This window comes from Narcine bancroftii, chromosome 4 (genome assembly GCF_036971445.1).
Source record: "Narcine bancroftii isolate sNarBan1 chromosome 4, sNarBan1.hap1, whole genome shotgun sequence".
In the NCBI taxonomy this organism is placed as follows: Eukaryota; Metazoa; Chordata; class Chondrichthyes; order Torpediniformes; family Narcinidae; genus Narcine; species Narcine bancroftii.
The window spans coordinates 238,283,521-238,309,816 of record NC_091472.1 but is presented as its reverse complement, the minus strand read 5'-3'; the positions used below and the strand labels follow the sequence as shown (position 1 = coordinate 238,309,816).

The 26,296-nt window shown below is 43.2% G+C and overlaps 1 protein-coding gene and 1 long non-coding RNA gene across 15 annotated transcripts in view; one reads left to right on the top strand and one right to left on the bottom strand.

Moving 5' to 3' along the window:
* Positions 1-9,889: 9,889 nt before the first annotated feature.
* Positions 9,890-26,296, top strand: part of LOC138761752 (uncharacterized) — a 52,272-nt gene continuing 35,865 nt past the window's right edge. Inside the window, exons 1-2 of the long non-coding RNA XR_011356487.1 lie at positions 9,890-11,030; positions 25,697-26,059. This is a non-coding gene — a long non-coding RNA (uncharacterized lncRNA). The remainder of the gene's footprint in view (positions 11,031-25,696; positions 26,060-26,296) is intronic.
* The window catches only part of LOC138761747 (melanophilin-like), a 228,375-nt gene continuing 217,248 nt past the window's right edge, over positions 15,170-26,296 (bottom strand). For all 14 annotated transcript variants that reach the window (XM_069934432.1, XM_069934440.1, XM_069934443.1 and 11 more), the window contains 3 exons: positions 23,737-23,803; positions 20,270-20,370; positions 15,170-18,194 (listed from right to left, as the gene is read on the bottom strand). In XM_069934432.1, the coding sequence (XP_069790533.1) occupies positions 18,168-18,194; positions 20,270-20,370; positions 23,737-23,803 (195 nt within the window). In that variant the 3' untranslated portion in view covers positions 15,170-18,167. The remainder of the gene's footprint in view (positions 18,195-20,269; positions 20,371-23,736; positions 23,804-26,296) is intronic.

Here is a 26,296-nt window from a genome sequence, read left to right as displayed (position 1 = left end):
ACAAAACCACAAATTTCATGACGTGTTCATGACAATAAATTCTGATTCTCTGTTTCCACGCTGACCTCAAATCTTTGCTTTATGGCAGACTAAAGGCAATTTTGTATAACATTTATGCCTGTTTTATTCCATGACAATAAAATAATCTTGAGCCAAGGCTATCTCCCAGATGAACACTGAAGCAAAGTATCATTGAGAACCTCCCCTACCTTCATACTCATGTGTCTCCCCTTTATCCCTGAATAGTCCTACCCTCATTCTAGTCATCTAATTGTTCACATAGTGGTAGAACGCCTTGGGGTTTTCCTGAATCGTACTTGCCAAGATCTTGTCATGTCCCATTTTATATTAAGTCCTTTCTCAAGTTCCTTCCTGGTTACCTTTCCATTAATCCCCATGATCTTTGCCTGATTTTAGTTTCCTAAACATTGTAATTGCTTCTCCTTTTGACTAGATTGGGTAAACACAGTGACTTTTGCCTAGAGCAGGGGAATTCATAACCAGAGGACACAAGTTTAAAGTGAGGGCTAACTCTTTGACACAGAGGGTGATGGAATGAGCTGCCAGAGGAGGTGGTTGAGGCAGGTACTGAGAAGCATGAAGAAAATTGGACAAATACATGGACAGGATGAGTTTAGATGGATATGAGCCAAATGCAGGCAGGTGGTTTTAATGTGGGTGGGACATTTAGGACGACATTGGCAAATTGTGCCAAAGGGTCTGTTTCTACACTGCATGACTATGATGTATAGTTCCACCTCTTGTCAATCATGGTTCCTTTTCCTTACAATTTTTCTTCTGTCCCAGTGGGACAATCATATGGAGAGTCCCATCCAAGTGGTCCCAAAACATCCTCTACATTTTTGCTGTGCATTTTTCTGAGAATATCTGCTCCCAAGTGTCTACCTCTCCCAATTAAATATTGTCTGCTCCTATCCTTGTCCGTGGCTATGTTAAAAATCAAGATGTTGTGGTCACAATTACTGAAATGCTCACCCACTGAGTAGTCTGTCACTTGACCAGGTTCATTATACAGTACTAGATCCAGTATGGCCTCTGCTCAGGTCAGCCTGTCCACATACTGTGTCAGGTATCTTTCCTGGACACACCTGACAAATTCTGTCTCATCTAATACTTTTGCACGAAGGAGATGCCAGCCAATATTAGGAAAGTTGAAGTTACCCATGACAACAACCCTGTTATATTTGCACCTTTCCAAAATCTGCCCACTTTTTTGCTCCTCAATGTCTCAGTAGCTATTTAGGGGCCCATGGAATATTCCCAAACGAGTGATCACTCCCTTTCTTGTTTCCAACTTCCACCCACAGTGACTCAGTGAAAGATCCCTCCATGTCATGCTCTCTTTCTGCAGTTGTGATACTATTTCTGATTAGTCATGAGACTACCCTCCTTTTTTTCACCTCTATCCCTACCGGTTTTGAAACGTGTAAGCCCCAGAACAGCAAGCAGCCACTCCTGCCCTTCCGACAGCCACCACATAATTTCACGTGCTGATCCATGCTCTTAAGTTCACCATCCTTATTCTTAATACTTCATAAATCAACACATTACAATCCATCTAAATAACTGCATTTATGACCTATCATTGCTTATCCTTAGACCCACAAGGACTCAGTAAACATAGGATCCACCTTTCCACAAACTATGCCAGCATCTGACCCAACACTCTGGTTCCCATCTCACCATCAACTAGTTTAAACCCCCAACAGCTCTCACAAACCTAACTGCAAAGGCATTGGTTTCTCTCCACTTCAGGTGGAACCCATCCCTTTTGTACAGGTCATATCTTCCCCAGAAGAGGTTCCGATGATCCACAAATCTGAAAACCTGCCTGATGCATGCACCAACTCTTCAGCCATGCATTCATCTGCCAGAACCTCTTATTCTTACCTTCAATTATGCATGGTGAAGGCAGCAATCCAGTGATTGCTGCTTTTAGCTTCCTTTCTAACTCTTTATATTCACTTTTTCAGGATCTCATCCCTTGTCCTATTTATGTCATTGGTACCAATGTGGTACTACGATTTTTGGCTGCTAGCCCTCCCTCTCAAGAATTCTGTAGTCTCAAACAGAAACATCTCTGACCCTGGCATCTGGGAGGCAGCATACCATCTGGGGTCTCAATTTCATCCTTAATCTCATGTCTGTTCCCCTAACTTATCAACCCCATCATTCTCACTCTCCTCCTCTCCCTTTTTCCTTTCTGAGCCACAGAACCAGACTCCATGACAGATATGAGTGGCTCTCCCCTAGAAGGTCATCTCCCTGAATGATATCCAAAGCAGAATACGTATTTTGGGGAAATCAGCCACAGAGATACCCAGCACTGACTGCTTTTATGCTTTGCCTCTCCTGACAGTCACCTGCTTGCTACATCTTAGATGTGACAGCCTCTCTGTAATGCCTCTCTGTAACTCCTCCCTATCACTCCCCCCCACCCTACCCCCACCTAATCATGTGGAATTCATCCAGTTCTAATTCCCCAACATGGTCTGTAAAGAGTTGCAGCTGGATGCATTTCTCACAGATGATGTAATCAAGGACACTGAGGTTTCCCACTGCCATTGGTCCATCTGTGCAATAAGAAAGCAAGAGATCTTACCTGATCTCATCGTCTCTCCTCCACGTCACCTCCCGAACTAAAGCCTCGACACTTCTCCAACCTTAGCACTTGGTTGCACCCAAAAACCTTATCTGTTCTTACCTGTGCCTTCTGCATAGAGCCATTTTTCCTAGAGATGCTGTCACTCCCAATGCCTGGGCCACACTCAGCCTCTTCACACCCAAACCTCTTGAGCCAAAGCCTCAGCTCCCCACTCTGACAAGAGTAGTATAAAATTGTGGGTCATTTAATTCAGTGGGTCATTGCAAACTACTAACCAATCTGAAATAAAGCAAAACTATCTTATTTGGCAACAATGAGTTCAGAGAGTATATGTCAAGTGTTAGATTGCTGTATATTCTTGCAGTTTCTTTCCACTCTCAATATAACATGCCAATCATGCTTAACTATACATTGGAAAAGTCCTCTGTTAGCCAATTGTATTGGAAACCAGTCATTTGCTGATATATTGGCAATGGGAATCTATCAAAATAAAAGCAGAAAGTGAAAATAATTCCCTCAAAAATTTTGAAAACTTTGAACTTCACATAGTCAGGGCTGGGAAAAAATATTTTTTGAAACTTGAGCCTTCCTCATGTCTGCGCGATCTGCTCACACACTCTTTTTTTCCCACATTTCATAAAAAGGATGGATTCACTACACAATTTGCAAATATACAGCACAGTATAATTCAGACGCAAATTTGCACAGATTATATTTAGAGGAACAGCGTTGAGCAACTTTTCCAGATGGTAGTAAAACACGAAAGTCTGCAGACACCGTGATTGAAGTTAGAAAAAGATTTATAATGAACATGTACATCAAACTGCAAGAGAAGGAAAATGGTGAAATAAGCTATGAACCCAAACAAAAGTGGGAAAAAGATTTAAACATAAAGATAAAATATGAAATATTGGAAAAGTTATGCTCTGGAACTATGAAGAATATAATAAACACAAGGTTACGCATGATACAGTATAATTGGTTACACCCCAAAAGTTTTTTTAAAAATGGGATCCAACATTATCAGATAGATGTTTTCACTGTAAGATGGAAATGGGAACAACAGTACATGCAATTTGGGTATGTGAGAAAGTGAAAAAGTCTTGGGAAGATCTAAATCAGGTATTAAATAAAATCACAAAAAGCAACCTACCAAAAAATCCAGAGATCTTTCTTCTAAGTAATACAAGAAGAATTAGGCCTCAAACTGGATGAAGCACAAAAAAGATTTATTATGATAGCCCTAGCAGTAACAAAAAAAAATGTATAATGTCAACTTGGAAATCAGAAGAGAGCCTGAGAGTACAGCAATGGTACATGGAAATGAATGAATGTATTCCATTGGAAAAAATATAATTTAAAAAATAAAGTCACATTATTTGAACAAATTTGGAAACCATACATGGAACACAACAGAGAGGGCCTGCCTCGGACCTCCAGCCTCCTAAAATGATGAGAAGACAAAATGACTTGATCCAGTGTGTAAAAGTAGATGACACAATTTTCTTGTATATTTTCATTGTGTGATGACATTGTTTAATGGTTTTATTGTATTGTATATGTTGAACGTTTAATGGGTTTGGAGGGGGTTGGGAAGGTAGGGGGGGAAAAAAGGGGAGAAAATGCCACTGTGTATATTTAAGATTTTGATTGATATGGTTCAGTGTGAAAAATTAAAAAAAAATAATGCTGGAGAAACTCAGCAGGTCAATAGTGTCCTTGATACAACAAAGATACATTTCGCAACGTTTCGGTAAGATGGGAATTTTCCATACCTTGAAGTGCTCAAACCCGAAACATTGGGAAATGTATCTTTGTTGTATCAAGGACACTATTTGACCTGCTGAGTTTCTCCAGCATTATGTGTTTTTACTCTCCAGATAGTAACCTAACATCAGTAACTTCACATCAATAGTATCTACATTTAAATACGTTAAAAAAAATTGAATTCTGAAATGAAAACAGAAAATGCTGGGAACATCAGCACTTCTCCCCACCCCCCGCGGATCTTGCGGGCATTTCGGGTCGCCCTTCCACTCAAACGGGAAACCCTGAACTCCAAATCCGCCCATACAAGTGAACCCTCGTTTTCCTTCCATGCCCGCGCCGAACTCTTCTAGCCCGCTCTATTTGTGCTTCTGTTACCCCCCCCCCCCCCCAGGAGCTCCGGTGTCACATATCATTCAGGGTGATACATTTCATCCCCATCCGTCCTTTCCACCCTTCCAATGTATCCACACAACACCCGTCAGACGAACAAAACGGATGAAAAGGATTCCAGTTAAAGAAACCCTGCAGTTGATGGGGGTCGAGTACATAAAAGTACTGGAGAAACTCAGCAGGTCACACAGCACCGAGTGGATGTCGCCCTGACAAAGGGCTCGTTTTTGGCTTCCCATGGAGTTACTCGAGCACTTTGGAGTAGTGCATTGAAACGATTTAAAGTGGCAAAGAATTGCTGGAGAGACATTCAGCAGGTCAGACAGCGCCCATGGATGGAAATAGTCATCCACGTTCCGGCTGCAAGTTCCATCCCTCGGCAAGGATGCCGCCTGACCTGCCCAGTGCATCTTCCAGCTGGCAGCTTTTGCGTTTCTCTCTTTGCAGCAGCCACCCATCACCAGCTTGGTCAAAGGCGATCACTTACTCCTGATCTCCACCGGGGACCCATGGACTCGGGAAACCGCATCAGGGAACGAGGTGCACATCAGGAGGCAAATGACACAACAAACCGACAGCAGCTTCATTCTTCGACAGGGGTTGTTCTTTTGACTGCAGCAAAAAAACAGGTGCCTTGCATGAATATATATTATAAATAGATCAGATTATAAGAGCGGACACTTCCAATAAACATCCAATTTAAACACGAACTCTACAAACTTTGAACTGCGGAGTGAAGATCTGCCTCAAATAAATCACAGAAGGGAAAGGGACGTCCCGCCAAGACTGACCTGCCGGGAGCTTGCTGGCTGCCGACCATCTGCTCGGTTTCACACCAGGTGTGGGGTGGACAGACTGATCCGCTTCATCAAGGGCCGCTTTTTATCCCATCATAGGGTGATGACGTCAGTGCCCGCCCGAACCTACTTTGCCCGGTCCCAGCTCCGCCAGCGTCACTCTTCTCCGCCCTTCTGAAGGTGGCGGGCGGTCACGCTCCATCAGTCGCGCGGCAGCGGAGCTCCCGGATCACCTGACCGCGCCCGCAAAACTTCTCCCTCCTTTCCTGAGCAGTGCTGCACTTGGCCGAAAGTTTCGCGTCGGTCCCACAATCTGTTGCAAACTGTCGTCCTGTTCCGTTATGTCGTCTGAGAAAGACTTGACTGTAATAGTGAACACGCACTCAGTTCCACTGAACGTCACCCGCCCGCTGCTTTAGAATGACCATTACTCCGTGTATAAAGCATCCATCCCGCTCATCTGGAAACTCATCAACTCTAACTTCACACACTGCCTCTCAAATTAAATTCTTTTGGCTTGGCTTCGCGAACGAAGATTTATGGAGGGGTAAATGTCCACGTCAGCTGCAGGCTCGTTTGTGGCTGACAAGTCCGATGCGGGACAGGCAGGCACGATTGCAGCGGTTGCAAGGGAAAATTGGTGGATTGGGGTTGGGTTTTTCCTCCTTTGTCTTTTGTCAGTGAGGTGGGCTCTGCGGTCTTCATCAAAGGAGGTTGCTGCCCGCTGAACTGTGAGGCGCCAAGATGCACGGTTGGAGGCGAGATCAGCCCACTGGTGGTGGTCAATGTGGCAGGCAGGCACCAAGAGATTTCTTTAAGCAGTCCTTGTACCTCTTCTTTGGTGCACCTCTGTCTCGGTGGCCAGTGGAGAGCTCGCCATAGAACACGATCTTGGGAAGGCAATGGTCCTCCATTCTGGAGACGTGACCTACCCAGCGCAGTTTGATTATCTAACTTTTTACCCTTCCAAACTCACTTCCGCTTTCCCCTCTCCAAAGGTTTTGCTTCTTCCTAACCTTCTTTCTCCCATCTCTCCCTCTCTTTTCCACATCCTCGTGTTCTCAACAGGGCTCTTGGTTTGGACCATAGGTGAGTATTTGGGACATAACATAAGCAGGAAATTATAAAGACATTTGATAATTATTGAAATGGTTCTTGAGTTGACAATGAGGAAGAAACCTTTGGACAGCAGGAAGAAGAACATGGTTTGGTCATTTGGGTAGAGCAGTGACAACTAGAATTAAACTGGGATAAGTGTGTGTTTGTGGGGGTGTGAGCAGTGGAAGAGACACAGCCATCACATTGAGGGTCATTAATGACAGTTTTTATCCAAATTCAGCACGCCCCTATAAGTGCAGCATAAGCTCAGTCACCTGGTACATTGTGGTATCATAATCGCTGCCCCAGGGTGCGGGCTGGAAGGGATGCTGGAGTCAGAGAGAAACCTCTGACAACACCATTTCCGCAGGCCTGCCCCACCACGTGGCGATACAAGTGGGCCCAGTTCACCATGAAGATGTGCGCTGCCTCACAACCCCCTCCCCCCAGAACCGTCTACGCGTCCTGTCACTTTGGCGGCCGGCCCCGGTGCTTGGGCGCAGCTGTCTGCACCAGCTGTGATAAGTCCAGATGGGCCGCCTTCTAGAGGTCCACCGTAAATAATTTCACTCTCCCCCAACATCCAGGGTGAAGGTTCCGCCGGACCAGTGCAAGACTTGGAATGGCCCCTCATACGGTCGCTGTAGCAGTGCACCTTGTGGTCCCCTCCACACAAAAATGAACTGGGCTGCGTTGAGCTCTTTGGGGAGATGAAACGGCCAGGTGGGGGAGCTAGGGAGGCCAGTCGCCTGCGTAGGTCTGCCAGCAGGTTTTTGTCAATGGCCGTGGTGTCAGGGTCTGGGCTGAAAAACTCACCCGGCAGGGAAAGCGGTGCACAATAGACCATCTCCACTGTTGGTCTGCAGGACCTCCTTGGGTGCCGTCCTAATCCCGAGGAGGACCCAGGGTAGTTCATCCACCCAGTCTGGTCCAGAGAGCTTGGCCATAAGCGATGCCTTCAGGTGCCTGTGGAACCTCTCCACCAACCTATTGGACTGTGGGTGGTATGCTGTGGTGTGTTGGAGCTTGACCCCCAGGAGCTTCGCCATCTGAGTGCACAGGGCAGTCATGAACTGTGCCCCTCTGTTGCTAGTGATGTGCGCTGGGACTCCAAAACGGGCGATCCATTGGCTGACCAGAGTCTTGGCGCATGTCTCCATGGAGGCCTCCTTCATCAGGGCAGCCTCTGGCCACCTTGTGGCCTGATCCACCACCGTGAGGAGGAAACGAGCTTCAATGGATACCGGCAGGGGCCCGACGACATCAACGTGGATGTGTTGGAATCTGCAAACCGCCGGGTCAAAGTTCTGGATGGGGGCTCACGTGTGTCGCTGGACCTTGGAGGTCTGGCACCTGGTACAGTTACTGGCCAGTTCTGCCTCCTCCTTCTTCAGCCCGTACCACACAAACTGCTCTGCGACCGTCACACAGTTGTCTTTACTGCTGGGTGCGGCATACCTGTTGAGATGTCGCAAAGCAATGTGTCCGGGCTGCTGGGCACCCAGACATCCTTGAGTTTGAGTCCCGAGATGGCGGTCTGCAAGGCCTGCATCAATGCGTCATTCCTCTGTGCCTGAGCCAGTTGCTCGTAATCCAGGCTGGGCGTGAGAGTGTTGATGGCTGGATGGGAGAGCACATCCGCCACTACATTGTGTCGGATGTCAGTTGTGAACTCAAAGACACGTACGAAAGGTGGCGCTGCTTTCATGCAGACCACGGATCCTTGGCTATCGCCAGTGCTTGAGTGAGGGGCTTGTGGTCCATGAAGGCTGTGAAATGGCCTGCCCTCGAGAAAGTAGCGGAAATGGTGGATGGCCAAATACAGCGCAAGGAGCTCTCGGTCGAAGGCGCTGTATTTGAGCTCCAGCGGGTAAAGGTGCTTGCTTAAAAAGGACAGTAGGCGCCATTGTCCATCAAGCCACTGTTCCAGAACCCCCCCCCCCCCATTGCCGTAGTTCAGGCGTCCACGGAAAGTGCCATGTGCGCCTCCAGCCGTGGGTGCACCAGCAGCGTGGTGCTGGCTAGAGCCTCCTTTGTCACGATGAAAGCTCTGTCTGCTTCCTCTGACCATGATAAAGTCTTTTCTTTGGTGGCCATGAGCACGAACAATGGGCACGTGGTGCGCACAGCTCCGGGGATGAAACGATGGTAAAAGTTCACTATCCTCACGAAATCTTGGAGACCCCGATGTGGCCCCAGCTGCCGAAATGGTGTGCCCCAGGAACTGGAGGGACTCCTTGCCGAACTGGCATTTGGCCACATTGACCGTGAGGCTGAAGTCCACTAGCTGGGCAAAGAGTGTGCGGAGGTGTGCTTCGTGTTCATCGCAATTGAAACGTGCAATGAGAATACGTCCAGGTAAATGAAGGGCATACGCAGGAACTTGAAGAGGCTGAAAGGGGTGATAATGGCAGTCTTACATATGTCATCTGGATGTATTGGGATCTGATGGTATCCCCACACAAGGTCCACTTTGGAGAAGATCCAAGTGCTGTGGAGGTTGGCGGATAGGTCCTGTATGTGGGGCACTGGGTACCTGTTGGGGGTGGTTGTATCATTCAACCGACGGTAGTCCCTGCATGGTCTCCAGTCACCGGACGATTTCGGGACCATATGGAGTGGTGATGCCCAGGTGCTGTCCGAGTGCCAGACCATTCCCAGTTCCTGGAGCTCGGAGAACTCCTCCTTTGCCTGCTGGAGGTTCTCAGGTGGCATATGTCTGGGTCTAGTGTGCAGCAGGGGGCCCTGTTTGGCAATGTGGTGGAAGACCCCATGCTGGGGCAGGGCAGCGTTGAACCGTGGCTCTAAGATGGCAGGGAATTAACTGAGGATCTCGTCAAACTCTTCCCTGGTGGTGGCTACAGTGGCGATTTCGGTCCTGCGGGCTTCTGCTGTGTCCAGTTGGGTGGAGTGGAATGCTCAGGTGTTGACCAGCCTTTTACACTTCATGTCAACCAGTAGGCCGTGAGCTCTGATGAAGTCAGCCCCTAACAGCATGGTGCCCAAGGAGGCTAGGATGAACTTCTAGTGGAACTTCTCCTTCCTGATCTGAATCTGTGCCCTGCAGGTGCCGTAGGTCCTGATGGTGGAGCCGTTGGTCACCCGCAGGATTGGATGTTAATATCGGGTGTGAGTCTCTAATGCTGTGAGAAGGGTGCTGAGCTCAGCCCCGGTGTACACCAGGAATCAACAGCCAGCCTGGTCGTTTCCCTGAAACCCGCAGGGCTGGCAGCACTTAAAGGCTTGCACCCCCTCGCGCTGGTGGTAGAAACACCAGGTTGACTGGCCCTCCTCTGGCTTGGTCTTGGGAGTGGCTTGCGGTCGGCTGGCTCTTGGTCATGCCACCTGGTTGAAGGCTGTCTCATTCTCCCTCTTCGTGCACCAGAGGGCATCTGCATGGGCTGCTGCTCTCCTCGAGTTCAAGAAGTCTTCATCTGTGAGGAGCAGCTGGATGTTCTCCGGCATCTGTTCCAGGAATATCTGGCGGAAGAGAAAACAAGGCTTGTGGTCTTCCACCAGGACCAGCATTTTGTCCATCAGCGCCGAAGGACTATGGTCCCCAAGCCCATCTAGGTGAAGGAGCCTGGAAGCCTGTTGCTGGGGAGTTAGCCTGAAAGTTCCAAGCAGCAGGTCTTTGTGGGCGGTGTACTTGCCCGTATCCGGGGGGTGGTGAATGATGTCGTCTACCCTCGCTGCCGTATCTTGGTCCAGAGGGCTCAAGACATGATAGAACATCGTGGCATCTGAGGAGATGATGCAGAGTTGAAATTGTTGTTCCGCCTTCCCGAACCACGTTCTTGGTCGGTGGGTCCAAAAGTGGGGAAGCTTGATGGAGACAGCATTAACCTCTGCTGAATCCATGGTGTTTTGAGTGCAGAAAAATGTCTGGGCTCGTCAGGGTCACCACTGTGGGGGTGTGAGCAGTGGAAGAAACACAGCCACCATGTTGAGGGTCATTAACGACTGTTTTTATTCAAATTCAGCACGCCCCTATAAGGGCAGCATGAGCTCAGTCACCTGGTGCTTTGTGACATCATAATCACTGTCCAGGGTGAGCGCGGGAAGGGATGCTGGAGTCAGAGAGGAACCTCTGAAAATGCCATTTCCCCAGGGCTGCCCCGCCACGTGGCAATACAAGCGGGGCCAATTCGCCATGAGGATGTGCGCCACTACACGTTAATGTTTTTAGGGAGGCAGAGTAAGGTACCATAACTGAAATGGTGCAGAGAGGAGACCTTAAAGTGTATGTCCACTGCCCTCACAAGGTAGAATAGTTGGTCATTTGTTTAAGACATCCCTTTATGTGCTGGACGGGAATTTAAGAACAGGTCTATGCTGGACTTGGACAGGTAACAATTTGAGTACTGCATTTAAAAGAGACTTACAATGATGTTCCCTGGAAATGAAAACATTAATGATGCGAAACTAATGAATAAATTAGGGGTGATTCTTTGAGACAGAAGAGGCCAGAGACAGACTTAGTTGAGGAGCATAAAAATTAACAGGAAGAGGAAGAATCTGTTTCTCTTATGAGAAGGGTCAAGTACCCGAGGGTATATGCTTAGTTACCAATAAGGATGAAAGAGGCAGAAATCCTCAGCAAAAGTTAACAGGACTTGGAAGTAACGTGAAGTGATGGGACATGCAGGGGTAGAGTCTAAAGCTGGAAGATGGATTTGAAAGTTTTATTTTAACTAGTACAGGCACAAGAGGAAGAATGACCTACATTTTACATTTTCTCTTTCTAAAAGACCCATCAGAAATTCTTAAAACTGCAGCCTGCCATTGATTTCTTCCAGTGGTGTTATTGTCATCCGTGGGAGCATTCCTGCTGCTTCGTCAAATGCTTGTGGGTGCAAATCTCACTCCAGAGGCTTGCATGCAAAGACCTAAAGTAACAGCACAGTGTGGCATTAAGTGAAATCTACACTATGATGGCCTGTTAAAAGGGTTCCCATCTAATCTCTTGACAAATATTAAAAAAAACATTTTATATAAATATACCCTGCTGCTCTGCACAATTTATCCTTCAATCAATATGAGTCATATAATTATCTGATTATTGTCCTATTACTTTTTTAAAACAAAATTACATCAGGCAAAGTTGCCACTGCATTTCCCAAGTTCTACGTTCCAAAAGCTTTTTGTTGTCTTCAGCAGGAAAATTCAATAATTTGTTAAAATGTTACATGTGCTTTGTGAAGTTCTAATCACTACATGAAAACAAGTCTATCTTACCTTCAGATTTGTAGTAAGCAAGTTTTACAAATGTAGGATATCCTAGGTAAGATCTGCATATATGCTTTTTGCTGCTAAGATTTTGTTGACTATTGATTGAGAAGAACCACTTTTATGTATAAATCATGTGTGTCACAGTATATACCAAAGGAAATGATTATACTCTTTCATTGGTCTAGATCAAAAAAATATATAGTTCCTGTGATGAGATGCCTTTTTAGATTGCTGGGAGTGTTCCTTCAATCAACATTTGATAAGCTCAGGCTCCATTTCAGAACACCGCACAGTGAATATAAATTTTACCATGGTCGCTAAGTAATAGATTGTCCACTAGTAGGGTGATCACTGACTCAGTAGAAGATTGAACATGAAAATCTGCAGACGCTGTGAATGTAGTAAAAACACACTGAAATGGTGAAGGAACTCAGTGGTCTTTCGGCGTCCATAAAAAGCAAAGATATATTACCCATGTTTCAAGCCTGGGGCCTTCTTCAAGGAATAAGCAGAATGAGCCTGGGTCATTTGGCTTATTCCTTGAAGAAGGGCTAAGGCCAGAAACGTGGGCAATCTATCTTTGTTTTTCAGTGGTAGATTTCCTGCCTTGAAATCTTTCTGGTTGCTTCTGAGTCCTCTTCCAAAAAGCGGAGGACAGAGCTCTGGCCCTGAATATTGAGGATGCTTCCAAAGAAGAATTTGGATAGGTTGGCCACTTGCATTTCCCATGTCCCACAGCAACAGGCATACAATGTGGCACTGATGGTCTCTTTACCTTTGCTTGAAGCTAAACCAGGAAAATATACCCTGAAGAAAATCTGAAGTATGGCAATGGAAAACTATGTTTGCAACTTTTCCCAGGTGACTGGTTCACAAATTTGATTGTTTTAGACCTGGATTAGGATGTGATCTGGTGTGAGCTTGCAGGCGCCTCAGATTGAAGAGACTGCCATCCGTGCGGTACCGGATGTAAACAGCGTCTTCATTGTTGGGGTCTTTCATGGCTTGGTTCAGCATCATGCTGAAGAAGATTGAAAAGAGGGTTGGTGCGAGAACACAGCCTTGCTTCACGCCATTGTTAATGGAGAAGGGTTCAGAGAGCTCATTGCTGTATCTGACCCGACCTTGTTGGTTTTCGTGCAGTTGGATAATCATGTTGAGGAACTTTGGGGGACATCCGATGCGCTCTAGTATTTGCCAAAGCCCTTTCCTGCTCACGGTGTCGAAGGCTTTGGTGAGGTCAACAAAGGTGATGTAGAGTCCTTTGTTTTGTTCTCTACACTTTTCTTGGAGCTGTCTGAGGGCAAAGACCATGTCAGTGGTTCCTCTGTTAGCGCGAAAGCCGCACTGTGATTCTGGGAGAATATTCTCAGCGACACTAGGTATTATTCTATTTAGTAGAATCCTAGCGAAGATTTTGCCTGCAATGGAGAGCAACGTGATTCCCCTGTAGTTTGAGCAGTCTGATTTCTCGCCTTTGTTTTTGTACAGGGTGATGATGGTGGCATCACGAAGATCCTGAGGCAGTTTACCTTGGTCCCAACAAAGCTTGAAAAACTCATGCAGTTTGGCATGCAGAGTTTTGCCGCCAGCCTTCCAGACTTCTGGGGGGATTCCATCCATACCTGCTGCTTTGCCACTTTTCAGTTGTTCGATTGCCTTATATGTCTCATCCAGGGTGGGAACCTCATCCAGCTCTAGCCTTAAGAGAAACTTGTCCGTGAACTACTCTTTGCAGATGATGCCGCTTTAGTTGCCCATTCAGAGCCAGCTCTTCAGCGCTTGACGTCCTGCTTTGCGGAAACTGCCAAAATGTTTGGCCTGGAAGTCAGCCTGAAGAAAACTGAGGTCCTCCATCGGCCAGCTCCCCACCATGACTACCAGCCCCCCCACATCTCCATCGGGCACACAAAACTCAAAACGGTCAACCAGTTTACCTATCTCGGCTGCACCATTTCATCAGATGCAAGGATCGACAATGAGATAGACAACAGACTCGCCAAGGCAAATAGCGCCTTTGGAAGACTACACAAAAGAGTCTGGAAAAACAACCAACTGAAAAACCTCACAAAGATAAGCGTATACAGAGCCGTTGTCATACCCACACTCCTGTTCGGCTCCGAATCATGGGTCCTCTACCGGCACCACCTACGGCTCCTAGAACGCTTCCACCAGCGTTGTCTCCGCTCCATCCTCAACATCCATTGGAGCGCTCACACCCCTAACGTCGAGGTACTCGAGATGGCAGAGGTCGACAGCATCGAGTCCACGCTGCTGAAGATCCAGCTGCGCTGGATGGGTCACGTCTCCAGAATGGAGGACCATCGCCTTCCCAAGATCGTATTATATGGCGAGCTCTCCACTGGCCACCGTGACAGAGGTGCACCAAAGAAAAGGTACAAGGACTGCCTAAAGAAATCTCTTGGTGCCTGCCACATTGACCACCGCCAGTGGGCTGATAACGCCTCAAACCGTGCATCTTGGCGCCTCACAGTTGGGCGGGCAGCAGCCTCCTTTGAAGAAGACCGCAGAGCCCACCTCACTGACAAAAGGCAAAGGAGGAAAAACCCAACACCCAACCCCAACCAACCAATTTTCCCTTGCAACCGCTGCAATCGTGTCTGCCTGTCCCGCATCGGACTGGTCAGCCACAAACGAGCCTGCAGCTGACGTGGACTTTTTACCCCCTCCATAAATCTTCGTCCGCGAAGCCAAGCCAAAGGAAAAAAAAGAAGGATGTGATCTAGGGCGGAACAGATTAAGCAAACAAAAGTACATTTCATTCATTTCATGACATGAAGAGCTCAATGGCAAATGAAATAGAAACATTGTAGTGACATAGGAAAAGTGATAACCTATTTGCACTGAACAAGGTCCTGTTGATAAAGGAGATAATAGGGGAATGAGGACTTTAAAGAGACCTCTGACAACTTATCACACAAGAACCATATTTGCATACTATGGATGATAGAAACATGAATACCATGTTAGTTAAGGTGGGGGGTTTCAGCTTGATCAGAATTCAGCCTATTTGTTTTTTTAATTCATGTTACTACCCTACTTGCTTGAAGAACAATATTTCAAAATTTGCAGAGACTGCTTGGAAATGCAAATAATTATAGCTTTCAGATATGTATAAAATGATAGACACACAGAAGATGATCTAACTGCATGCAACCATAACCACTGGATACTCACCAATTCTGTCCATTTCTATATTTTTCTCTAATATCCAAAATAATAGTACAGCTCAAAATTGGGAATAAACTTTTATTTTGCATTTCATCATAGATTGAAACAAAATACATAATTATTGCATGATTACAATGAAAATTATAAGGATTATTCATAAATAATGAGGCCACTCATCTCCTCAAGGCCACTTTCTCCAGAGTGACAAGTTGATAAGTTTGTGGGTTCTACCAGATTTCTCTGAAAATGGCTGGTTTATCAATTAAGGGCTTTAGACTATGGTGCTTTCCCCTCTCAGTTTCTGAGCTAGTCTGTATATAATTATGTTGATTGAATATTTATGGAACACAAACCATATTTTTGAAAGTTTAATTTTTAACAGGAATTTTCATTTTTTGGTTATTTGTTTATGCATTAATTATAAGTATTTTTGATGAATTTTTATTCTCAACAGAAAATGTTCAAAATTATAACCCATGATTTCTACTGTCCCATTCATCTATTTCACAACACATCATGTGTTATATTTCATAATAGATGCCAATTTCAATTCAATTACTATTTCTGTGCTTTAATTAATCATTTTTCAGTTGATGGAAAAAATTCAAATTATTAACCAAAGTCGAGAATCCATAACAATAGTCTAGGCCTGTTCTATACAGACCCCTGTACTTTTAAAATTTCTGACCCCTTTGGGCCTTTCAAGCCAATAAATGCAGAGACTGGAATGAGACATTAGGTGGGAGCTGTTCTACTGCAGTATAGGTCAGATACTTTATTGTCTACAATAAAAAAAATAGGGTCTCAGAGGCACTGGAACTGTACTAGTTGACAAACAAGCCCTGGTTAGGAAAGATGTGTTATTGGCCTTGGTGGGGTGTGTAACGTATGTCAGCATGAATCATCAACAATATCTGAAGGGAACTGTGCAAGGCTGATTTTAGCACAACACTAACAGAATTATTCTTAACTTCAAGAATATTGCACCAGCTTAATACATTATAAAAATGGTATAGACTGATTTAGACAAATGAAGAGAATGTGACAGGGTTTGGCACAGTGTAGAAATTGCAGGGGCCCTGGCAGAAATATTTAAAATGTCCTTAGCCACAGGTGAGGTGCTGGAGGAGGGGAGGGTAGCTCATGTCATGTTGTTCCATTCTTTAAAAAAAAGGATCCAAAAGTAACACAGGAAATTATAGGCTGGTAAGCCTGAGTCAGTAGTAGGTAAATTATTGAAAGGTGTTCTAAGAGATCAGATATACAAGTATTTGGATAGCCAAGGATCGACTAAGGATAGCTATGTGCATGGTAGGTTGTGTTTAACCAATCTTTTTTTTTCAAGATTACCAGGAAAGTTGATGAAAGAAAGGCTTTGGATGTTGCCTACATGGACTTTAGTAGGTAGTAATTTGATAAATTGGACCAGCAGGTTTGCAGAATGCACAAAGATTGGAGGTATCGTGGACAGTGAAGAAAGTTTTCAAAGCTTGCAGAGGGATCAGAATCAGTTGGAAAAACGGAATGATAAATGGCAGATGGAATTCAATGCCCAGAATTGTGAGGTGTTGCATTTTGGAAGGACAAATCAAGAAAGGACATACACGGTAAACGGTAGGGTAGAACAGAGGGATCTGGGAATACATATATAATTTCCTGAAAGTGGCTTCACAGGTAGATAGGGTTGTAAAGAGAGCTTTTGGCATATTGGCTTTCATAAAACAGAGTATTAAGTATAGGAGTTGGGATGTTATGTTAAAGTTTTATAAGACATTAGTGAAGCTAAATTTGGAGAGCTGTGTTCAGTTTTAGTCACCTAACCCACAGGAAAGATATCAATAAGATTGAAAGAGTGCAGAGAAGATTTATTAGGATATTGCCTGGCCTTCAGGAACTGTGTTGCAGGGAATGGTTAAACAGATTAGGACTTTATTCCCTGGAGCGTAGAAGAATGAGAAAAGATTTAATAGAGGTATTTAAAATTAAGAGGGGTGTAGACAGAGTAAATGTAGATAGGCTTTTTCCACTTAGGTGAGATACAAACTAGAGGACAAATGTTAATGGTAAAAGTTTAGGGGAAATATTGGGGGAACCTCTTCACACAGAGTGGTGGGAGTATGGAACGAGCTGCCAGCTGAAGTGGTGAGTGCAGGATCAATTTTAACAAAAGAATTTGGACAGGCACAAGCATAGGAGGGGTATGGAAGGCTATGGATTGGCTGCAGATCAGTGGGACTAGGCAGAATAATAGTTCAGCATAGTCTAGAAGGGCTGAAAGGCCTGTTTCTGTGCTGTAAAGTTCTATGGTTCTATTTCAAGCAATGGACAGGAAATTCAAGTTAGTTTTAACTTGAATTGTAGTAGCTGCTGTACATAGATCATGAATGAATCCTGGAGTAATAATTGATCATTCCTTAAAAGGTATATAAACAATATTCACCATACTTTGGTAAAGCAAATGGGATATTTAACCATTGTTAGAAATAGAAAAACAAATATGATCTTAACTCTTCAAATACAAATTGAAACAATATATTTGACAATATATCATTGATTGAAAATTATGGAAGAGTTTTCCTTGTTAATAGCTGAGGATAATTGTGGCAAGTGTGTCACTGTATCTTAACACATCCCATATGAGATCATTTACCTCATGGAGTGCAGGAATTGAAGCTGGAATCTTTCTTTTAGTTCGGTCACTCAGTAACAATTAGGCTATGGTGGCATCTACAATTGATGTACAAAATTATTACAAAAAAGGGATGAAATGTGTCATGCACAATACATTATTCTTTCAAAACTTTTGAATTTTTATGAGCGTTATAGCTGTCACAAAATGGTCGACGGTACTTGCATATATTTCCATATAGAGGATAACCATTACTCAGAGGATCGATCGTGTGTAACTCAGGCTGAGAGAAATAATATGGCATACAAGCTCTTTGGTATTGCATATCATTCAGCAAGCTGATTGGTTCTGAAAATGAGGAGTTTTATTCTCATTCTGGGAAACTTGCGCATTTTGAAAGCTGGAGCACGCAGATCACTTGATGGCTTTTCTCTTATGGTCGCATAGACATGACTGGTTTCTGTTCAGCAAAAATAATACCTAAGTGTGAACATTGTGCAAAACAGTAATGAGCAAGAATAACAGGAGAGCTATTCCACCTTGATTTATGCCAAATTATTTTCCTTTTACAAACCTATTAGTCAGGCTGTTCTTGCAGGAACCAGGTCTGGTTCTGTATTTTAGTCTAAACTAGGAACAGAGAATTTCATTCCCATCAACATCAAACAGATCAATGGGAGCTCTATGCTTTATCTCAGAAGAGTAGACAAAATAATAATGGAAATACCGAGTTAAAAAAAAGTCTTTGATACTTCTTTTTTCCCTCCATAGCCTGAATTAGATATAAAATATCACAAAATGGTAAAAGGTTAGGGCCTGATCACATTAATGTTTCCTTGAATTATTAACCCATATAGCTAATGCAGAAGAAATACACACACAGTGCAAAGTAATAAAAAGGTTTATTAAAAGCTTTTCTGAAAGCTTGTTTGCAAATATCAACTGCTGGTAAGTAATTTTTTTCAAATCACAAACCTGATCACAGAACATTTTTTTTCGAGAGAGGTGCTGTGTTTACTTGAATATAGGGTTAATTTTAAATAGTTTTCTTTAAGCTGCAAGGTTTATGCTTCTATGTTTATAACTATAAAACACTACAGCACAGAAACAGACCCTTCTGCCCATCTAGTCTATAACAAACTATTATTCTGCCTTGTCCCATTGACAAGCACCCAGACCATTATCCTCCATATCCTTCCCATCCATGTTTCTATCCAAATTTTTCAAATATCAAAATTGAACCTGCATTCACCACTTCATCTGGGAGCTCATTCCACACTCTCACTGCCCTCTGCATGAAGAAGTTTCCCCTAATGTTGCATTTAAACATTTCACCTTTTACCCTTAACCCCTGTCCTCTATTTCTTGTCTCAGCCAACCTCAGTGGAAAAGCAAGCATAAATGAGTCAACCACTCTCTTCTTTCATCAATGCCTTGAATTCTTCCACCAATGTGTACAGTCTTGCGCCCTTTTCCTACAGAGGCAAATCTTACCTACCATCCCTATATAGTGCAGGTAGATGCCTTCACCTGATGTACAGGAGCTGTTCCCTCTTCCCCAGTGGGGAGTTCCACCTTCCAACTCAGTTCCTCATTAGCTTCTAGGAGAGTAGAGGCATGGATTGCAATGCAAATGAAGAGCAGTGGCAGTTTGAAATAGGTTTTACATTGCTTCCCCAACATGTAGCAGAAACAACTCTTCATATTACATACAACTGGTAGATCTGTCAGTCTGAAGGAAGACTGAACTAAGTAGTAATATAAAGCAAATTCTTTTACAGAAGGCAATCATTTCAAATTTACTGTTGAATAAAAAAACAGGTGCTAATATAAGAATCTCTGTCCAGGGCCTCATGCAGTGTCAAACCAAGGCAACCTGCAAACTAGAGGAAAAGCACCTAATATTCTGTCTGGACACTCTCCTACCAGACAGCATCAATATTGACTTCTCCAGTTCCATTAGAGCCATACCCTATCTCTCTCTCTCTCTCTGTCTCTTTCTTTCTCTTTCCCTCACCATTCAGAGAGCTACCTCCTCCCCGCATCACTTCTCAGCATTTTTCTCTTCTGCCCTCCCACCCATATCCCCCTATGACCTCTTACCTGTTAGCCTGTCTATACATTTTCATGTTTTACTGCTCCCCCTGTAACTTTCCTCCCACCTTTTTATTCAGGCACCTGCCTGCTTTTAGTTCATACCTTGATGAAGGAATTGGGCAAAAAAACATTGGTTCCCCTTTATTTCCTACAGTTGCTGCATGACCTACTGAGTTTCTCCAGCACTTCCGTGTATTGTTCAAACAAGAAATCCTGATCTCAAAAATGGTGCTTCACAAGGAAACGATTATAGGTCTGTGACCAACACCATCTCTGCAGATAGTTGTGGAGGGGGCTGAATTCCAGCACTGGCATGAACCGAGCTGTTCAAGGATACAGCCACACAGTTTGCCAAGGACACCAGCTGAAGGGAGTGCTGGCTACAAGGAACTCTGACTCTGTGGTGGACTTGTACACCTAACAAGATCCTTAACGTACCGCAAAAACATGGTCCAATCTCCTACTCTTGTTGCTTGGATTTCTTTGAGTGAGCGACCCTTTGTGCTGCACATTTCGCTCGCACGTTTCATTCTTGATAGCTGTGGGAAGAGCATTATTTATTATTGAACAACACATCTGCATATTTATCAGGCTAATTATGCTGATCCATGGAGAAGAAGGCTCAAGGAAAACTTGATTTTACATTATGATGGGGTTTGAGAGGATAGATTGAAGTAACATTTCTATATAAGAAACTTTTACATTATGATGGGGTTTGAGAGGATGGATTGAAGTAACATTTCTATATAAGAAACAATCCAAAACTATTGTCATTCACTGATCAAGACAATAAGAAATTTAGGAGAAACTTCTTTACCCAGATAGTCTCAAGTCAATGTGGCAGTGGAGGCAAATTACTGTACAGAACAAACACAAAAGAGAAATAAAGTCTCAATTTTTGGAAGGATGAGATGAAGAGCAATGGCTTTGCCTGTGTCATAAACACTGCAAAAAACTGTGAGGCTAACTTATCTGTTTAGAAATATTTTCAGCTCAATGCCAAATATGCAGACTTCAAGAAAAAATGAGGAGGAGTCACGTGATGGAGTAGTGGCCGGACGGTGAACTCCAGCCCTCTCCAGAAAAGTCGGGAAAAACAAAGGAAAACACAAAGGCACAGAAATAAAAGTTACAGAAAAGTGAGTATAAAGGTGGAAAGAAGATGGCGACAAAAAAAGAAAAATTGAAAGCAACGGTAAGAAGAGAGGAAGAGAAGACAAAGGAGGAAAAAGGTGAAGGCCTTACCTGTCCGAAGAGGCCCACTGCGGAGAGAGAAACCCGCTCCCTCAGGTCGGTAAATAATGGACTACAAAAATGGCTCGCTGAGCCGAGTAAAAGTGCGCAACCGCGCATGAAAAAAAACACACCGACGGGAGGGGGGACCAGCTGGGGAGTCGATCTCCACAGCCGGCAACGACAGCTGCAGAACACCTGCAGCAAGAAGAGACCACAGAAGACAATAGAAACAAGAAAGAAGAGAAGGAAAGGGCAACAAAGAAACAACAGATGGCCAACCCAGAGGAAGAAGAAGAGGAAGAGGAAGAGTACAGTGAAATAGAAGAAGAAAAGAAAGGCAAGATAAAGAAGGTACTTTCTCTTATTAAAGGATACATGGAGTCATTTAAAGAATGGCAAACACAGGAATTTAATGATTTAAGAAAAAGAATAAACAACACAGAAGAGAAAATGAATAAAATAGAGATGACCTTAACAGAAATGGGAAAGAAAATGGACAAGATGGAAGAGCGGGCAGTAGCAGCAGAAATGGAGGTAGAAGACTTAAAAAAGAAATTGGAGGAATCTAATAAAAAAACTAAAGAGACACAAGAACTACTAGCTCAAAAAATAGATATAATGGAAAATTATAACAGAAGAAATAACATAAAGATAGTGGGCCTTAAGGAAGATGAAGAAGGCAAGAATATGAGGGAGTTTATAAAAGAGTGGATCCCTAAGACCCTAGGATGTCCAGAACTACAGCAAGAAATGGAAATAGAAAGGGCATATAGAGTATTGGCCTCTAAACCACAACCACAACAAAAACCAAGATCTATTGTAGTAAAATTCCTAAGATATACATACTACAAGAGAAAAGGTACTGGAGAAGACAATGGAAAAAGTAAGAGAGGGCAACAAACCACTGGAGTATAAAGGGCAAAAAATTTTCATTTATCCAGATATAAGTTTTGAACTCCTAAAGAAGAGAAAAGAGTTCAATACAGCAAAGGCGATTTTATGGAAGAAAGGGTATAAATTTATACTAAAGCATCCAGCGGTATTGAAAATATTTATTCCAGGACAACAAAACAGACTATACTCGGATCCAGAAGAAGCACGAAAATTTGCAGAACAATTACAAAAATAGACTGAGGGAGGAAGACGGGTAATGAGAGTAAAAATGATCACGATTGATATGTATGTGGGTAAAGACAAAAATAGACTGAGGGATGAAGACGGGTAATGAGAGTAAAAATGATCACGATTGATATGTATGTGGGTAAAGCGGTATAAGAGTGAATAGAGACAATGTGCATACGTGAATGTATCTGTACTTAGAGGAAAATATAGATAGTATAGACAAGAATTAATAAGGGAAGGTAATGGAATAGAGAGAATAAGGAGGGAATTAAAAGAGTGACCTTTGTGACATGAAAAGTGAAATCTTTTCTGGGGGGGGCGGGGTGGGGGGAAATAGCGGTCACTGCAAAATCAGTTGACGCTCGCGAGTGGATTCGCAAATCCAAATGGAGAGGGGAGATGTGGTTGTCCGACAAGGGATAAAGGACAACTCAGGAGGGGAAGGGGAGATTGGGGATAAATAAGATAGAAATAGGAGAATAAGGAAAATGTTGGATGTTGTAGGAATGTTGTCTTATAAAGAGTTGAAAATAAGAAAACAGAAATGGAAAAGGAGGAAAGGTAATGATGGAAAAACGGAAAGAGAAGATAAACAAAATATAAAAGGGCTACGCTGAACTATAGGACTTTAAATATTAATGGAATACATAACCAAATTAAAAGGAAGAAACTACTAAATTTAAATGAATAAATGTATTCCATTAGAAAAAATAACATATAGGTTAAGAAATAATATTGAAATATTCGAACAAGTATGGGAGCCTTACATTAAATACAATAGCGAAAACCTACCGGGGACAAACATTACCTAAGTTGATGGAAGGAGAAGGAAAGAAAAGAATGGACTCAGTAAAATTTCTGGTGTATTTTTGTTGAATGACAACATTATCTGACTGGCTTAATGCATCCTAGATTGTATACCTAAAATGGATGAGAGGGGGGTGTGGGGGGGGTGGCTTGGGAGGAGGGAGGAGGGGGGGGGGAGAAAAAGTCACTGTATATGTGTGAAAAAGAAATAGTGTATATCATGGCTAATGTGATTTATGGTGTGAAAAAAAAAAGAGAAACAGTCAAACAGGTGTCGCTGGGTTGGGGGGGGGGGCGGCAAGAAATACACCAAGGAAGAAACAACACAATTTTAACCAGAGAGGAAAGAGGGAAAGGAGACTGTGCAAGAAGGTTGAGGCGTAGAAGATATGGTAGCAGTAAGGGGATATAAAATTGTATTAAACTTAGATTGGTGGGATGACAGGGAGGAGGAGAAATTAAATAAAGGACTAGAAAGTGATCAGGATTGTGAAAAATAGATACATTGAGTAAGAAAAATGAAGGTTTATGGGTGTATGGTAGGGAAAGGTTAGATTGTTGTAAAGTACAATATGTAATGCAAAGGCTGGAAATTATGCTTGACCTGCTGAATGTTTTCAGCCTTGATATATTATTGAAAACTAACAAAACCAATATACAATGCAATCAAAATTATTAAAAATATTCTTTTTATACATATTTGCACATTTCAATCAAAATCGCTACCACTGCGAACAGACTTTTTGAATCCTTATTTCCCGGTGATTTTGAAATTTTCCTCTGAGGAGGCTGCTGGACCATCATTGTCTGTAAAAGACAAATACAATGGATGAACAATTGTTGGTTGAATGACTCACCGTTCAAAGCATGCTAATCAAAATAAGGGTTGGTTGTTGATTTTATGCGTACAATTAGAATCTCCATGGGAATGGTAAAGGTGACCAGTGCTCTCCAGATGCATTCTGGGCATTTGGGCACCAATGAGCTGATCTCAATACAAGATTTACACTTTGCACTTAAAAAGATTGCTAATGTACAGCTTCAGTAAGGTCACAGGGAATGGCAGAGAAGTTGATTCTGTGCCAAAGTTATTCCACATCACTCGATCTAAAGCAACTTTGTACTCAATTTGGATTTAAATAACATTTTTCTCATTTATAGACCCTATTTTTCTCCCCTTCTATCAATGCTGAAAGTTAATGATCTCATCTCACCCAGACTGCCACTCCTTTCAAGCTAAGTTGAGATACCAAAAGCCACAACTGAGCCCAATTCAGTGTTCCTCAAATGCCCATTTTCCAGCTACAGTCACTACCTGGTTCAGGAGGAGTGACTAATATATGTCCTACTAATATTTCCGACTGTGGCCCTCAAGCCAGATGGATTACTTCTTCTCTACAATTGGCGATCACGACTGAAAGTTTCCCAGTGTCCTGGAAGTTCAGGGTCAACCATCTTAATGGGCCTGGAGTCACAAAGAGGCCAGAGTGATAAGGATGGCAGGTCGCACCCCTTGGAAGACACAGTGAACCCCCACCCCCAAATAGTTTTTGCCACAGACCTGATGCTACTTTATTATTTATTATTACTTTATTATTATTATTTATTATTTCAGATTTATTTAAAGTCTCCACTTTCCTCTGGACTTAAATACTATGTTACTGAATGTTTTTGTGTGGACACTGGTACCTTGCCAGATCCATGGAGACTGCAATGATAAGCAAGATTCTAATGAAGACTTGGCACATGAATATCATACCACTTAACAAAATAAAAATGCATCACGACATTCATAAATATTCAAAAAGTTTGGGAGTGAGATATTTCAATACATCATATATGGAACCAAGAAGACCAGTATTTCCAACAGTTTGCTTCGGCTGAACAAAGTCTTTTATAACTTTTGATCTCCCATCATGACAAAGACAAACCAATGCCTAAACTTGGAAGGCTGAGGAGATTTGGCATGCTGTTGAACATCTATCAAACTTATGCAGATACATCGTGGAAAGTATACTGACAGGTTGATCACAGCCTGGATTGGAAAGTCAACTACCCAGGAATGCAGAAGGCTCCAGAAGATTTAAAAAAAATATATAATCAGGTCTATCACAGGCTCTGACCTTCCAACCACTGAATACATCTATGTGAGGCCCTGCCTCAAGAAGGCATCCAATGTGATAAAGGACCCCCATTACCCTGGTCACAACCTCTTCTCACTGCTACCTTCAGCCAGGTGATTTAGAAGCTTGAAAATGAGCTGTTATCAAGAACGTTTCTTTCCAGCAGTTTTCAGGCTCTTGAACCTCCCCTTTTTACAGAAATCAGGGACTGCTGTCACTCTTTTGCAAAAGGATAACCGTGAATATTTATATCTATTACTTTTGTGTTTATTGTCTATTTTTATTTCAAATAAGTATACTACTATAGTTTATTAGTTGTACAGGTGTATTTGTTTTTTTTAAACCAAGTACCTGTTCAGCTGCAGCAAGAATTTCAATGCATATGTACTGTACAGTGCACAATGTATAAGAAAAGTTCTTCCCCTTCTCCCCCTTCTTTTTCCTTCTCCCCTAACTTCTTTGTACCTCACTGAGAATGAACTCTTAACTAATTGTCTGCCATGACTTTTTTCTCTATTTACCACATTTTAAAAAATATTAACTTTAGTCATTGAGTCCCATTCCATATGTTTTGCAGGTCGCATGCTTCATTTATTAGGTTTAGCAGAGAATGCCAACAACCTGCAAAACTGGAAGGGTTTTACTGAGTTCTAGCTGTTCCTCCCCAACATCCACTGACCAAGATAATGCTGATGCTGGAATCTGAGAAGAAAAAAGTAAACTGCTGGAGGAAACTGATGAAGGACAGGGGATGTCAACTGTCCATTTCCCTCCATAGATGCTGCCTGATTCACTGAGATCCTCCAGCAGTTGGATTTTTGCTAACCACATACCATGTAGTTAGCTTGAAGGCAGTGAGTATCAATTGAAGGCTGGTTTTCTCTCTCCATGACCTTTCAACAAATTGCAACTGACCCAGATTCAGCCTTGCCAAGATCAGGTAATTCGGTGAATGCCTACATTTAAATCTTCACATTGTCTTCAGCTTCACTGTAATACCTTTGGTGATGGAAGCAATTGAGAACAACACCTCATCTTCCATCTGGGGACCCTCCAACCGAATGACATCAGCATCAACTTTGCCCGTTCCCTCTAAAACACCCCACCCCAATCTTCATCCCCTATCTCCTTTCCTCTAGTTTTGTCTCCCTCTGTCTCCTTTCACAGAGCCAAAATC